Source organism: Sarcophilus harrisii, chromosome 2 (assembly GCF_902635505.1).
Source record: "Sarcophilus harrisii chromosome 2, mSarHar1.11, whole genome shotgun sequence".
NCBI classification, from domain to species: Eukaryota; Metazoa; Chordata; class Mammalia; order Dasyuromorphia; family Dasyuridae; genus Sarcophilus; species Sarcophilus harrisii.
In genome coordinates this window covers 124,915,607-124,931,786 of record NC_045427.1, presented here as the reverse complement: position 1 = coordinate 124,931,786, position 16,180 = coordinate 124,915,607, and the positions used below count along the sequence as shown (strand labels likewise).

Below are 16,180 nucleotides of genomic sequence, written 5' to 3'. Positions count from 1 at the left end.
GAGCTTACAATCTAATCAAAGATGACAACATATTAAAAGATGCTAAAAATTAGCAAACTGGTGTGGGGGAGCAATTGTCAGGATGACTTCATTTTGCAGAATGATGAGTTTTTGGAGATCATGGAATTGAGGAAGTCAGATGGTTGGAAAATAATGAGGTAAATTCTTTAGTTGCCCTTCTCAAACAGAGGGAAAGCTTCCACTTGCTCACCCAAGATGGACTTTATATAAGTTATTGATAATATATTAAATAGCATAAGACAAAATACAAGTCCCCAAGCACTCCCAAGTTGACATCTAATCATTAATAATTACTCCTTGCATCCAGCAAGTCCTCTCCTAACTACTGTGATTTAGCACCTATTCATGTTTTTCACAGAATGGCAAAAGGGACTCCAACAACTATGTGATTCCCCAACGCTCCCCTGATTTATCCTTTAATTCATCCTGTTACTTAAAAAAAGGTTAAACAAATGAAAAAATATTTATTTAGAACTTTAATATGTGTCAACCACTAGTTAACAATAGTGACACAGAAAAACATGAACAGTATATGTTTTCAAAGGGCTTAAGTATGATCTTGAGACAATATATCCTCTGAAATAAGTAATGATTTTATCTACAAAGAAGACAGGAAAAAAACATTTCATTCAGTGGTGATTTTAGGGAAGATTTTCATTTGTAATAAGTTTGTAGAATTTTTTTTTTAAATATATAATAATGGTTCCAGCTGCAGTGCAGATAGAAGGCCCAGTGGACTGAAGGACCCAGTGACAAGATAGATGATAAGACCTATAATCCAAAGAGCTCATCAACAACGTAGATGGTGTGGCCTATTGAATCACATTCCCCATCCCTTCACCTTTCTTCCCTCTCTTTTCTCCTCCCCCTTATTCCCCAAATAATCATCCTGGTTTTGTAACAAATTGTAGTTCTAAAGCTAAATGGGGAATTCCTAACACATCTGAATTGTAGATTTTGTGTACATGCCTTTTCTATTGAGTTTGCTTGTAAAATCTTTATAGAAATAAACCATGACCAGTACCTTGGGACGTAGGTTTTAGATCTTTAAAAGACCTGCAACATCATCAAGACCAACCTCATTTTACAACTAGCCTTGTATACTTTGCATCTTTTGCAAAGTTAATCATCAGTTACAAGTGAATGCAACAGAACTAAGTGGAGACCAAAAATTCATTATAAACGATAAAGACATTAAGCATCTATATTTAAGGTGCTCAGCTTAGATACATAGGCTAGGTAGATAAATATGATACATTTTATGCTCTCTTTTAAAGATTTTATAAGATAATCAGAAAGAAAATACATGCAAATAACCATAGTGTAAAGGAGAATGTATTAGGTACAAAGATGACGTCTAGGTAGAGATCCGCAAGAAATTTAAAAAAGATTATAGATAAGTTGAGGAGTTGGTGAGCTGGGGAAGGAAGGAGTGTTTCAGGGAAAATTTTATAGAGAAGCCAGATATCTAATCTGAGTTTTGAAGGATGAAACTTTCAATAGGCTAGGCAGTGTCAGGATAGGAAGTTTATTCCAGATATAGGGGAATACATGGGCAAAGATATAATGAGAGTAGGAGTGTTCATTTTGAAACTGGAAAGATTAGTATGATAAGCATATCCCCTCCTCACATTTTTTTCTTCTTCAGTCATGTCTGAAGATTGTTATGTGGTAGTTTATTTTGGTAAGTATTGGGAAGTTTTGGTATGTATCTTTGTTGGATTGGTTTTACGGTTGACTCTTACAAGGTTACGTATTCATTGGAACAGAGGAAAGAATGTTAATGAACTGGTTGATAACGAAAAGGTTTTAAAAAACTCAGGTTTTCTCTTTTGTCTAATTTGCAGAAAACACTATATCAAGTATTCATGCTAGAAAACAACCATTGCACAACTAGAAGGAATTGTACTACAGGATTTTTCTAGAGAATTCATTATGATCCAAGTCAATAAAATACTGTTATTATGAGCATCCACAGCTATGTGGAAATATTTGCTTTTTAAACATACAGTCCCTTCTTTGTAATATTATTTATTTAAATGGAATATAACAATATTGGTTTTTTGGGTATTTTCTAGGGCAGCATACTTGCTTCTCTTGTAAGGTTCCTGGTAAAGATGTGAAACGCTGTTCTGTTACTGCTTGTGGTAAATTTTACCATGAGGCCTGTGTTCGTAAATTTGCTACTGCTGTCTTTGAGTCTAGAGGATTCCGCTGTCCTCAACACTGCTGCTCTACTTGTTCCATGGAGAAAGATATCCACAAAGCAAGCAAAGGTGAAGCAAAGTTAATGGGAACAAGAACCTGTAAACACAAACTCTATAAATGAGTTCAGTACATATCTCTTTGTGTAACTCTCTGTTATCTGTGGGCCAGAGACATAGGTTATATTTGGGGTATAGGGTTTATATTTTGGAATGTCCTCTTGTGTGCTTACAAGTCCTGCTTAATCAAATAACATTTATTAAATACTTTTTAAGCACTATGTACTGTGCCAAAGCATTGGGAATACAGAGACAAAATTGTAATAGTACCAATTGCAAGGGACTATTCTATCATGAGAGATAAACATGTATCCATATAAGTATATACAAGGTAAGCACAAGGTAATTTTGAAAGGAGGGACTAGGAATTTGGAACTTCATTAGAGAATTCATATCAAAGTTGTATTTGAACTATGTCTTGAAGGAAGTAAGGGTTAATTAAAAGTAAGGATGAAGTATTCTAGACATGAGGAATAACCAGGTCATAGGCATGGAAATATTAAATGGAATGTTATCTGTGAGCAGCAGCAAGCAGGCCAATTGGAATGAATTGAAGAATGAGGATAGTAATATAGAGAAAGGAAAGGGATTAGGTGGAGCCCAGATGTTTTTAGTGAGCCTACTGGCCTCTACTGATAACACTTTTGAATAGAGAATATCCTCTCATCCTCCTATCATTCAAGACGCCTATAGAACTTCTTTTTTTGTTATAAATACTAATAACGGAAGCCTGAAAGTCCCCTGCCTAGTTTGGCCATTAATAATAACTACCTCTTGAAATATAGTTGTAGCCATAGTAAACTAGGGATATCCTTTGGCTTAGGCTTAATTTCTACCTGTAGCTCCTTCCCTGTGGGTTACACAATAAACTTCAGCTAGGAGTGGGCTTTTTGCAGAAAGATTCTTCCTTTGTCTCATGAGGAACATAAACACTAATTCAGATGAAGTGATTATTACTTTACTCCAGCCCTATGACCTTATTATATAGGTGAAGTTAGAAAGTCCCTTTCCCAAAGAATTGTTCCTTGTTGTTATTTTCAGTTTTCTTTCATTCCATAGGCTGTATTTTCATTTTCAAAAGCAGGTATATCCTGCAACAATTTTCATAAGATAATTGGTAAAGACTTTGACCATTCTCTTTGCCTAAGCAGTAACTACATTCAGACCTTGGGAAAAGTGCATTCCTAGTAATTCCTCTCTTCACCTACCCTTTTACTAAATCATAGAGCAACAGGCAAACTTTTATGACCTTTTTACATCTGTAAAAAATTTTAATTTCATCACAGATTCTAGAACATATTCTTGTTATCAAAGTTGTCATGACATTCTAAAGACATGTTTTTAAAAATTCAGTAAAACTTTGGAGAATAAAACATATTAGTACAGTTATGTGATCTGCTTTCTTCATGTCTAAGGAAGAAGTTACTATGTAGGATAAGCATAGAATTGGGGTAATTTTGCTTCTGAATATTTTTGTTTTTCTTTATACAGTGTATATCTGATTTTTTAAAAAAATTTGCTATATGCACATTTCATTGAGAAGATGAATTTTTCTTTTCTTCATTTTTCTGTTCTTACTACAAAATAAATCATGCCAGATTAATCTCATTTTCTCTTTTGACAAGATTAGTTGTTGTTTGGGTACTTTTCAGTCATGTCTAACTCTTCATGACCCCTTTTGGGATTTTCTTGGCAAAGATCCTAGAGTGGTCTGCCATTTCCTTCTCTAGCTCATTTTATGATAAGGAAACTGAGGGTTAAGTGACTTTCTCAGGCTAACACACCTAGAAAGTGTCTGAATTCAGTCCCAGTGCTCTGTCTACTGCGCCATCTTACAGTAAGATTATCTAAACAAATAGGGGAGGGGAATGTTATCGATGTAATTTACTTAAGTTTTAGCAGATCCTTCAAGTTTCACAAATAAATTTATGAATTAAACAACAATAAAAAAAAAATTCAGTAAAGCAAAAACATGGCAAAACAGCCATAATATTCCAGTGTCTACTTTTATGTTTAAATCCTCAGCTTCTTTTCATAGTTTCCCTTCTCTTCCTAGTTTATCTATATTTGAATTGTTTGTGTTGGAGCTGCCTGTGCTGTGCATGTGTCACAGAATTAATCAGTATGCTTCAAGATGTGGACTTCAAGATTAAAATCAGTTATTTTGAGCTGAATTTAGCAAAGATTCTGTGGTTAGACTATGTAAATTTCACTTCACAGGAGCCTTATTTTCCAGGTGGTTTTAAAAATTTTTTTCTTCTTTGTATTTCTTTTTAAGCAGGTCGCATGATGAGATGTTTAAGATGCCCAATTGCCTATCATTCAGGAGATGGCTGCGTAGCTGCAGGAAGTCTGTTTGTGTCATCCTACATTCTCATCTGTAGTAACCATTCCAAGAGGAGCAGTCATTCTTCCTCTACTGTAAATGTAGGCTTTTGTTTCGTTTGTGCAAGAGGTGAGCACTAACATGGTTACTTTTCTTTCTCAGTTGATGCTACTGGTATATTTATCTTTTAAAAATCATCTCTTTGAATTGGACTTAACCATAGAGATCATTCAGAATAACTTTACAAATTTTGCAAGAATCCCTTTTGTAATATGACACATTATCATGTAGATTCTGTCCTGTTCTATAACAGGAACTCTGCCTCATGAAACTTGAGATTCCAGTTTAGGTCAAGCCAGAGTTTTATAAAAGTCTTACATACTATGTTGAACTGAAATCTTCTGCCTTATATTAATTGGTCTAAGTTCTTTCCTCTAGGACAATACAGAATTAACCTAAGTCCTTATTTATCCAATAGCCCTTCAGATATTAAATTGACTTTTACCTAGAGCCCTGTGATTATAAAATTTTCATTTGGAAGACAAGATTAGTAAATTTGTTTTCAATACTTGGTATTGTTTCATTGTATTGTTTTGGTCCATCATCAAGGCTTTATGGAACATGGCCAAGACAGCAAATGTGATACTAATTAAGGTCTAGTACTACAAGCTTTCTCAATTCTCAGCTATTTAAGTCTAAAAATACCAAGAACTAATATTTACCCTTTTATTAACTCAAGCAGTACATCATCGTCTAGGTAGCTTAATGAATTAAACCATTTTCAGTTGGCTATTTTATGGAGACATCCAGCTGCTATGCTATACCATACTATACATTTGTTATACAACATAATATTTGTAAAGAGTAAATAATTAAGAATCAATGAATGCTAATTCCCCAGAACGGTTTTTAATGTCAGGTGAAACTTAAACTTTCCTTTATTAATTAGGCATATGTTAAAGTTTTAACTCATATTAGACTTGTTAATCTCTCTTAGAATTTTATAGAAAATAAATAATTTTCTTTTTTGCACAGAAGTGATCTTTTTTATTTTGGTTGATGTACTTTATTTTCTACAGATCTGTGATTCCCCTGGTGTTGGATAGTCCTAGTTAGGAAATTTCTTCTATGAATACAAATATGCAGCCGTTGTGTAACTTAGAAGCCTTTGAGATTTTAAAAGACTAAGTATCTTGTAGGGTCACATTGTTGGTCATCAGAGGAAGAACTTGAACTCAGGTCTTCCTTACTCTATACCAGGGCTTCTTAAATTTTTTCCACTCACAATCTTTTCACCCAAGAAATTTTTAATATGATCTGAGTGTATAGGTATACAAATCAAACATTTACTGATACTAAATTATAATTTCATGACCCCAACTAATAGGCTCATAGATCTAGATTTGGGAAGTGTGGAGATCATCAGTTCTAATCATATCATTTTATTGATAAAGAAAACTGAGGTCCAGAAAAATTAAGTAATTTGCCTACTAAAGTCACACAGGCAATAAGTAGCAGAGCTGGTACTCTTAAATCACTGTACCACTGCATTGTTGCCTCTAATCTTCAATAGGAAAAATTTTATCTTGCCAAAAATGTGTGTGTGTGTGTGTGTGTGTGTGTGTGTGTGTGTATTACTTAGGGCTGAGAACTGTAATCAAGATTACTTTTGTGATTAACTTTGCTTTAAACAACATAGGAAAGGTTTTCCATAACTTGGAGTAATTAAGTACTGTGCCCAAAATTATTCTCTTTGCCATTTATTAGCAGATTTAGTCCCATTGTACACACTCTTCTCAATGTATACCTTGAGTTTTATGTACTAGAGTATAGTACTCTTTATAGAGCTTTATAATTAGCATGAATTGTGATGCTCATGAAAGTATGTGGGCTGTGTGCTTACCATTAGAAGAATAAACATAAGATACTATTGTACTACTACAAGGACAAGTGAATATTATAGTAAAACATTGCTTAGCAAACAGAGTATATACTAAAAATTTGTAGTAAGAAATATTTTTGCTCCATATATGTAGCATTGTTAAAAAAATTTTTGATTTGGCAGAAAGGCAGATAAGCACAAAAAAGTTTTCATTTTTTTCTCCTCTCTTCTCCACTCAATGAGTGTCACAAGATAATAACAACATAAAATGCTTACCTTTAAAGAATTTTAAAGCAGGAGATTTGTGACGGTGATAAAATTTCAATATCTCTCTAAAAATCAGCATTCCCAGCAACTTAATTTAACTGGCAGCACATGAGCCTACACCTAACCATATTTATATCAGCCATTTTGTAGCTAAAGTTTGTAACTGCTGTGTTGTTTAATCTGGGGGCCTATTTTGTTTTTCATTAGTACTTTATATATTAAAACTTGTTCTTGGGCATGTCTTTTGATAATTGGTAGATCATTTATTTTGAAATAATTTTCAAGCATACCAAATTTAAGGATACGGGGACAACTAGAAAAGAGTTTAGGACTCATCATTTAGTGTAGAGTATTGCATTTTGAGCTTTTGAATTTTAAATAAATTAGATCCCTTGACTAATCATAATGGTGACATATTTACTAGAAATATGAAGGTAACCTCCTAGAGCCAAGGCATTTTTGCATCTTTTATGTTTACATCATAAAGCACCTACCTAACAGTGCTTAGTGCTTTTTTTTTTTTTTTTTTTTTTTTTTTTTTTTTTTTTTTTTTTTTTTTTTGCGAAATTTATTGTTTTGACTTCTTATTGTTTTGAATTCTTTCTCACATCCTCTCTATGGGGTAAATGGCTTCCCACTTTACAGATAAGGAAATAAAGGCAAAAGCATTAAATGAAAGTCATAAAACTCAAATATACTGTTATGTCATAGGACTTATTTTTCAGTTACCTCCATATGGTTTACCAAACATAAGTAAATTCTAAAAATTTTGCTTTTATTCATTTTGAATAAAATTATACTTTATAATTTAAAAACTGTAGTTTCTAGATTTTGTACATTATGCAGGAAAAAACTTTAATTTCCCACCCATTATTTTGGCAGACATTGTTCTTATCAGATTAACTATTAGGAGTTGAGGAGATTTGGGAAAGGATTTTTGTAGTAACTATAAAGTGAAGCACAAAAAACTTTCTGAGGTGAAAATGAAAATGTCATAGTTCTCTCAATATTTATTTATTAAAATTACCATTTTTAAGAGAGTTAAATTTGACCAAAAAGCATTTATTTAAATTCTGTCATTAGAAAATAACATAAAATGACAGATTCTTTAGAACTAAGAAATATCTTAGAGATTATCTAATGAATTCTTTAGTTTGTATGGATAAGAAAGGAAATGAGTTTTAACCTGATTTGCCAAAAGCCACACAAAAGGAAAGGAGGCGATGAGTAACTAGAGCTGAGTCACCTGGCTCCTCCTCCCAGTGCATCTTCCACTCTTTCCTTTGTTTGGTTTTCTTTCATTGAGTTTTTTCAAAATAGTTTCTTTTAAACTTAGGAATTTCTGAAAACCAGGACTCTGATTCTTCATATCCTACCTCTCAGGAATTACATTTTTTTTTTTGTAGGGATTTTTGAAGGGATGGGGGGAGGGTGATAATTAAGGAGCTACGTCATTGCATAGAGACTTCATCTCTCCATTAACTTTTGGTGAAGCATCATGCCTCAGTTGATGAGATAATCATATTTTTATGTGCTAAGACAAAATATGTTTCTCAGCATCTATCTTTTGTTATCAGGTAGCCCATGCTGAAAATTTCAGTGTTATATTTTAGTAATGACAATTAATAGTGGTATTGGGCAGGTGGTGAGGTTTAGGTTCTTTATTTTATTAAATTCATGAAAATTATCTTGATAATACACAATTTAGGCTCAGAGAATCATATGTTAGTGACTACTTCCAATTCAGTTTTGAGCATCTGAGCAGATGAAATGCCAGGCCTGATCTAACATAATACGAGGTTGATAAAGATAATGACAATTCAGTCCCCAGGACAGTGAATGTAATTTTGAAGCATATGATCCCTGTAAACTGCATTTACTGAAGCAAAGTCCATCATCACCTTCAGGGCTATATAAAATAAATAGTACTTAGGATTTTGTTTTGTCAACAGCTGGTAGCCAAGGTAAGAAGAAACAGTTTCAGACTCCAGGCTAGATAGCTGTTGTTTAAATTTTTAAAGTTTACAATATTTGTTGTTTCATCTACCAAGAAATTTTTTCCGTGGAAGCAAGGAAGGTCACACTAGTGGGCTTGTCTGCCTTCCCTGAGCAGATAGATTTACATCCAGTAGAGAACTCATATACTCTTGACTGTGGAAAATGATGAAATGGTTTTCTATCACCTTACAACAGTTCATGGCTTCTTAATCATATGCAACTTTAATAGAGAACAGTGTTGTGAATGAGGAAAAGGTATTAAGAGTTTGACTAAAGATTTTGAGCATGTTGACAAGATTCTTCCTTGGACAAACTGGAAAAGAATAGATTCAGTTCTGCCCTCAGCTAGTATTTGATGATTGAATCTTAAAAGAATTGGGCCTATTCAGTTGTCAAAAATTATTATTTCTCAGCTTTTGAATTGAGAGCTTTAAAAGTGATCTGTTTTGGTTAAATTATGAGGTATGGTAGTATTTTAAATGAAATCATAAAAATATAGAAATGTAGCTATTCAAAAGGGAAGTAACTAGTTTCTTTGTGTCTTTGAAATGCAGTTCAGCTCTTCAAAACTAAGTGCTGTTCATCTGTTTTTAGATATAAAAGTCTTTATTTTCTCTTTTTTCTAGTAGGCTTCCACTTAAAGTAGAAGCAGTAAGTCATTCAGACTCCCACTAATAGCTATAGAAACTTTTCTGTCAGATCTTTCTTTTTCTTCATATTATCTTTTCTTTCAAACTTTAAAGCATAGTTGCATAATAGGTATTGATTTATTTTATTTTTCCTTATGGAATCATGGGTAGTTTCATTGCAACTCATCTCTTTCTGTTTGTTTCGTATAGGGCTGATAGTTCAGGATCATTCAGACCCCATGTTCAGTTCATATGCCTATAAGTCCCACTACCTACTGAATGAATCAAATCGTGCTGAGTTGAAATTACCTATGATTCCTTCTTCGTCAGCTTCCAAAAAGAAATGTGAGAAAGGTAATAACTAAAATAGTTTCTCTCTTCTTTTATTTTTGCTTTTTCTATCTTTTTTCTTTAAATAAAAGAAAAATGTATGCCTCTCAAGCATCATCTGTTGTTTTTGGTAAATTTTGCCTTGGTTGTTGTGAGTGTGTATTCCTATGACTGGTAGAAGTTATTAAAAGGGCTTACAATAATTGCATCATTACAAATTTCTAGCTGTTCTTCTTCCTGAGAGTCAGGGTTTTTTGATAGACTGCCTCTACCATACTAGGAGGTTCAATTTGTTAAGCTAAAAGTTTACTTAATGTAGAATGTTATTCTGAGACTACTTTTCCCTTCTGTGCATATAAAAACTCCCATTTATGTTAAAGGAAGGTGAATACATTTGGAAATAATTCTTGTAACTCCTGACAATTAATAATATATAGATAACCCATGATAATTCATATTTTCATGTTTTCCCTTCATGTTAGAAGAATCATCTAGTCCAACTCCTTTATTTTACAAAAAAAAGAAAACAGAGAAGGGTCTTTTGGTCAAATGACTTGACCCAAGTTACACAGGGAGTAAATGGCCAACCTGGGCTTAGAATATAGGTCCTCTGATTTCATATCCAGCTTTTTACTGTTCTTGCTGCTTCTCTAATAATAAAATTAACTGGCCTCCCCTGAGCACATGGGGCAAACAGTCCAAGGGTGGGTTAAGTAAGAAAAGAAAGGGAAACCTACCTGAAATATAACTATTTACTATGGATATTACATAGATAATTTGGAATCAGTTTTCTTTCTATATTCTTTCAGTCGAGTTAATTGGAGAGAGGAGGTCTTACTTTTTAATTTAGCCTGCATCTAATGAGAGAGGAAGAACATTTAGTGATATTTCTGTGGGAAGTTGATACTTCACCTGTCAATCCTAAATAAATTAATTTAATAGATAAATAGATTTCTTTTAGTTGTGCATATTTTCCTTATCATCGGGATAGATTTATAGGCTTATAACTCTTTCCAGCCCCCCACTAAAAACTAAACAAAAACCCAGAAAAATAACTTCTGTTCTAATTCTATTGGCCTGCCTCATTTCAAAATGAAGATATAAAGCATCAATAAAAGGAAATGTGACACTCAAAATATTCTGTATTTTGAAGAGGCAAGTACTTTGGAAGCTATGAAGAATTACATTGCAATTGTTGTGGGGTTTTTTCCATAAGTCAGTTTGTATCTTGTTTAGTGAAATTATTTTCAGTGAAGTCCATATGATAGATATGTAACCTACTTTGTAACAAAATGTGTACTTATACCTCTCCCTCTGAATTTAGATAATCTGAGGCATTTAGGGAAATGGCATCCCTATTGATGTCTCTAAAATTAGATGATTACAATTTCTGCCTACTTTGTTTTCAATACTCAGTGCTAATCCTGATATAAATAAAATTATTTTGAGCCCTGTGTTTGCTTAGTTGGATAGTTCATCACTAATGCATATAAAGGAAACTTTTCTTGTTTAGCACGGAGATGCTCCTTTTTGCATTTTTCTTTTTGATTTGGATCTCTTGGGGAGTTTTCAATTGTCAGCTTGATTCTCTCATCCAGAGTATCAAAGCCAAGTCTTGATTGACTTTGTTGGAGGAAGGACAAATTGAATACTATCATTTCTGTGTAAAACAAAGAGGGATTCCCTACTTTAATATAACACTCCAGTTTAAAATATACAGAACTGAGAATTGGGCTAATTGGTCAAGTTTGAAGTAAAGGGAGAAAATACCAGATAATTGTGTATAAGGGTTTTAGCAGAGGAAATACAATAAATTATGTTATCAATTATGTTATCAATTTAAAAGATTGAAAGTCTGTAGGTAGGGAAGAATATTCAAAAGGTTGGATGATATATGTTTCTTAGCTTTCCTAAATTTTTTGCAATGGGATTCAAAGTTCCAGTACAACTCAGTGAATAATAGTAGTGTTGAATAAATGTTGTCATAAATGCAGTTACAGTGTGAGTTTTGTTCATCCATTGAAGATGAAATTTATTTACCTTTCCATCAATGACCACTTTGAAGACATATAAGAATATCAAAGCCAAAAAAACAAATCCTGTTTATTTTGGATTTTATTTATTATATTTGGTTTATCCTTCATCCTAAGATAATTTTGTGCCCTTACAGGGGTCTTCTGATTGGCAGTAGGTGAGAGACAATTCCTTCTGTTACTACTTCATTTCAAATAGTATTTTTTTTAAAAACATTTATACTCCAAAAGCTGGGTTGACCTTCATTATCAGCAACAACAAAAAAATGAACATAGTTGCCATCACAAATTTGAAGAAGATATCCTCCTTTTTGCTTTTTTTTGTGCGTTTTAAAAAATGGAAACAGAAGCTATGGCTGTGAAGCAATCAAGAGACTACTTTTCATGCCCATTAACTTATTAATAAGAAGGGATTCAGATATACCCATGGTATTGGTTTAGAATAGGAAAATAAGGCTTACAAAGAAGATAACAACAAAAAAGAAACTCAAATTGACCCACTCCAAATAATTTTTGTTCCCACTTGACTATGTTTTCATCTCTTTGGCTTGGTGCTAAACAGGTCATTAAGATAGGGTTTTGCATGTGAAATGTATCAGTTTTAATGAGTTTTGTTTCCTTACTCTGGTGGCAAAGAGAGACAAGTCTCTCTCCCTGTTCTGAGGAGTTAGCAGGTCTGCTTGTTTTCTTTTTTGAGCCATTAAGATGACAGTGACCTGATCCCTTTCTTTACTTTTAAAAAGTCTTAACATAAGGTAATATAATGAAATTAAAAGAAAATCTTTGTTCTCTTTCTTCTTTCCTTTTGTCAATTATTAAAACTATTCGTTTGTTTCAAGGTGGAAAACTGTTGTGCTGTGAATCGTGCCCAGCTTCCTTCCACCCGGAATGCCTCAGCATAGCAATGCCAGAGGGCTGCTGGAATTGTAATGACTGTAAAGCTGGCAAAAAACTCCATTACAAGCAGATTGTTTGGGTCAAGCTAGGAAACTACAGGCAAGTTTCTAAGGGCAAAGGGAAATTCTTTCACTTTGAAGACTTAGGTTTTTGACTTAACTAGATTATTGATGGGGGACTATGGGGAATTCTTTTCCTAAATACAAGATAAACATGACGTCTATTCAGCATTTTAAATTTTGTTTTATTTTTAAGATCTAAGAGAGTTGTCTTTGGAGTTCTCTTGCTAATTTTGGGAGTGGAGACATTTGAGAGAAGAGGAATAATGACTTCACTTTGTGAAGGGATTTCTGCTATTTCCAAGTGAAAAAGTTTATGATTGTCAGCAGAACTGTTTATAAAAATCTCTTTGTGTTCATATTACTGTTGAACCTAAATCTAAATCACTTCTAACTAGAAACCTTAAAGATTTAGGTTCTTTGGATATGAAGAAGAGAATTTAGAATCTGATGGGAATAAAAATCTTTCCAAAAGAACCTTTTAGTCTAACTAAAAAAGGAAGAGAGAAATAGCATTTCTTCTATTGTACAAAACTCCCTCCAAAAATCTTAGACTTTAAGTTGCTTTTCAGAACTGATAAATAGCTAGATTGTATAACGTTTGCACCTCTATAGAAGATGAGATTTAGATCTGAAAGGGAATCTTAGAATTCATAATTTCCAGCCAGTTCAGTTTTCAGATGAAGAAACTGCTGCCCAGAAAGATGACATGACATACCTAAGGTCCCACAGGTATTATTAAATAAGTGTGAAATTTAAACCTATCTTTTCTAACTCTAGTCCCAAAGACCTTTCTCTTGTTTTTAAGCCCATATTTATCATTTTGTTAAAGAATTCAACACCTTCAGACTTTGCAGAGTACCACCAAAATAAATTTTATAACTAAGATTTCACCAAGTACAAGATATATTTCAAGTTATTTTTCTTTTTTTAAAAAAGAGCAGAATACCATTGTATTTATACCAGAATTCCAATGTGTTGGTTTTTTTTTTTTCAAGTTATTGATATTATAAAGTAATTTTTAATGAGGCTCATTTCTTCTCCTATATATGCTTAGCTTATAGGCCCATCTTCTTAGTTTTTAAAAGTTCATAAATGTGATGTTCAGTGGAGATCAATCATAATAAGGCACTTAGAATGCAAAAAAAGGAAATCTTTGAAGGATATTCAAGGCAGTGCTTCTCCATTGGATTCATTGATAATATGTTTTTCTATCTAGGCAAGTTCTTCTTGTATGTTTTGAAAAAACTTTAACACTTCATTCTGAACTAGCCCTTTATGTAGTAGTAGTAGTAGTAGTATTTTTGGTGTAGCTAATTTGATTCAGCTAGACCACATGAAGCTGTTTATTTGAGTAATAAGTTACTCCAATCCAGACATTCCTAAGGAATAAAATGGAAAGTATGTAGCAAATCCTGAGAGATCAATTAATCTAACCTTACTCTTTGGAAGTCTTAATTATTCCTCTCCTGCATCTTAACATGGTTAAATTCCTCAAAATGTTTAGAAACATTTAGAATATCCATTTCACAGACTGCTTCAAGGGTAAACTAAATAGTGCCTTAACAAAGTATTTTCTTAAATTGGTTACCAATTCTTATTGTGATGTTCATTGGTGGGAGTGGGGGGGAGGGGTATTAGGGAGAAATTCCAAAATATAGAATGTCTGTGCAGATTCTTTACTCTGTGTTGAGGAATGCAAATTTTTCACCAGCTCAGTAGTGTTCACCAGGATATTTGTTAAAGCTTTTTAAAACACATGGCCATGAAAAAAGAAGATGATGTCCAAAAAACTGTTTTGTGTGTTTGCTGTTGATTTTCATGATCTCATGTAAGTAAGTAGCCATAAAAGAGAACCTGAGCTTGGGCTTCCTTAGCTTCTTCCATCCATTTTCTTGACTTCCTAATTGCCAGAAGCTATCAAATGCTTCACAGATGGTTTTGTTTAATTGTTGCTAGAGTACTCCTTCCTTATATGAGGCATTTTTGCCTTTATTTTATTCCTGACTCCAGTTTGTTGAAATTTAAGAACCGTGATTGAGACCATGTACTATTGAATTACAGTGTAGTATAAAACATTGCACCTTTGGCCAAAAGGTGTATGTCCTCAACTGACTGAAGATTCAGAAATTCTCTTGAAAGGAAGAGTACAATTGAAGAAAGAAGCCTTGCCACATCTTTGATGGCACCAGCTTATTCTCAAAATGCATTCATGAATGTATCATGTTCAGTTATGTGATGAGAGAGCAAATAGTTGAACCATTTCTCTAGGAGAAAGCCTGACTTATTATCTGAAGTTGAAATGATATTGAACATAAGAAAAAAACTTTTCAATCTGTATCCTCTCTGTTCGTATAAAAAATTATACGATTCACTTTTAAAGAATTTCTTAGTTTAAACAAGATTAAAAACCAATGAAGCCGTTTATGCTATTAGGACCTAAACAAAATTTATGAATTATATAACTTTTCCTTTTTTTCCCCCTAGGAGAGGCAGCGTGGCGTAGTGGATAGAGAGCTGGCCTCGGAGCCAGGAAGACCTGGGTTCAAGTCCCGCCTCTGACACATACTGGCTGTGTGACCCTCGGCAAGTCACTTAACCTCTCAGTGCTCTAGGCAACTCTCTAAGACTCTTAAGTTGCAGAGAAGGTGCCGACCTGCATTGGGAGAGGGAGTTTCCTCATCTGGGAGTTCCCTATACTAATGAAATCACAGGTCCAGTCCATATCCCTGTCCCTTTTTTCTTCCACCAAGCTTGAAGTAATAATTATGTGGTTTCTTTTCTCAGGGTCCAAGTATTTTATTTAAAATTAATTTTGTTTCTAGGTGGTGGCCAGCAGAGATCTGCAATCCTAGGTCCGTGCCTCTTAACATCCAAGGCCTTAAACATGACTTGGGGGACTTTCCTGTGTTCTTCTTTGGTTCTCATGACTACTATTGGGTACACCAGGGCAGAGTGTTCTCATATGTTGAAGGAGACAAAAGCTTTGCTGAGGGGCAAACTAGTATTAACAAGACCTTCAAAAAAGGTAAATTGAATAATGTGTACTGTGGCTTAAAACCAGAACTCTAGGAATTGATATCCTACCCAGTGGCCCCTCATTTGCATGGCAATAACCTTGTTTTCAATAGATGTTAGAATTTTTTAAACTTAATATTGCCTACATTTTCCCCATATCCTTTTTCTTCCCTCTTCTCAGAGAGCCATCACTTATAATAAAAAAAACTAAAATGAGGGGGGGAAAAGTTATCAAAACTGATCAGCACATTGAAAAAAATCTGATTTTATATTCATTGTTCCCCACTGTCAACCTCCTGCCTCTGCAAAACATTGTGGGGAAATATCTCTTCTTTTGGGACCATGCTTGTTTGGGGAATTGGATTGGGGTGGGGAGGGATGGGAGGGAGTTGGTTTGGTTTGGTTTTTTGTCATTTTGCAAAACTTTTTTTTTTATTGTTTTATATAAACTCTTCT

General features: G+C 33.6%; 1 protein-coding gene across 8 annotated transcripts in view; it reads left to right on the top strand.

Moving 5' to 3' along the window:
* The window catches only part of NSD3 (nuclear receptor binding SET domain protein 3), a 140,799-nt gene that overhangs the window by 108,039 nt on the left and 16,580 nt on the right, over nucleotides 1-16,180 (top strand). For 4 of the 8 annotated variants that reach the window (XM_031950699.1, XM_031950697.1, XM_031950698.1 and 1 more), the window contains exons 13-17: nucleotides 2,100-2,297; nucleotides 4,564-4,740; nucleotides 9,598-9,741; nucleotides 12,590-12,746; nucleotides 15,532-15,734. In XM_031950699.1, the coding sequence (XP_031806559.1) occupies nucleotides 2,100-2,297; nucleotides 4,564-4,740; nucleotides 9,598-9,741; nucleotides 12,590-12,746; nucleotides 15,532-15,734 (879 nt within the window). The remainder of the gene's footprint in view (nucleotides 1-2,099; nucleotides 2,298-4,563; nucleotides 4,741-9,597; nucleotides 9,742-12,589; nucleotides 12,747-15,531; nucleotides 15,735-16,180) is intronic. The other 4 variants (XM_031950694.1, XM_031950695.1, XM_031950700.1 and 1 more) reach the window with 4 other exon arrangements.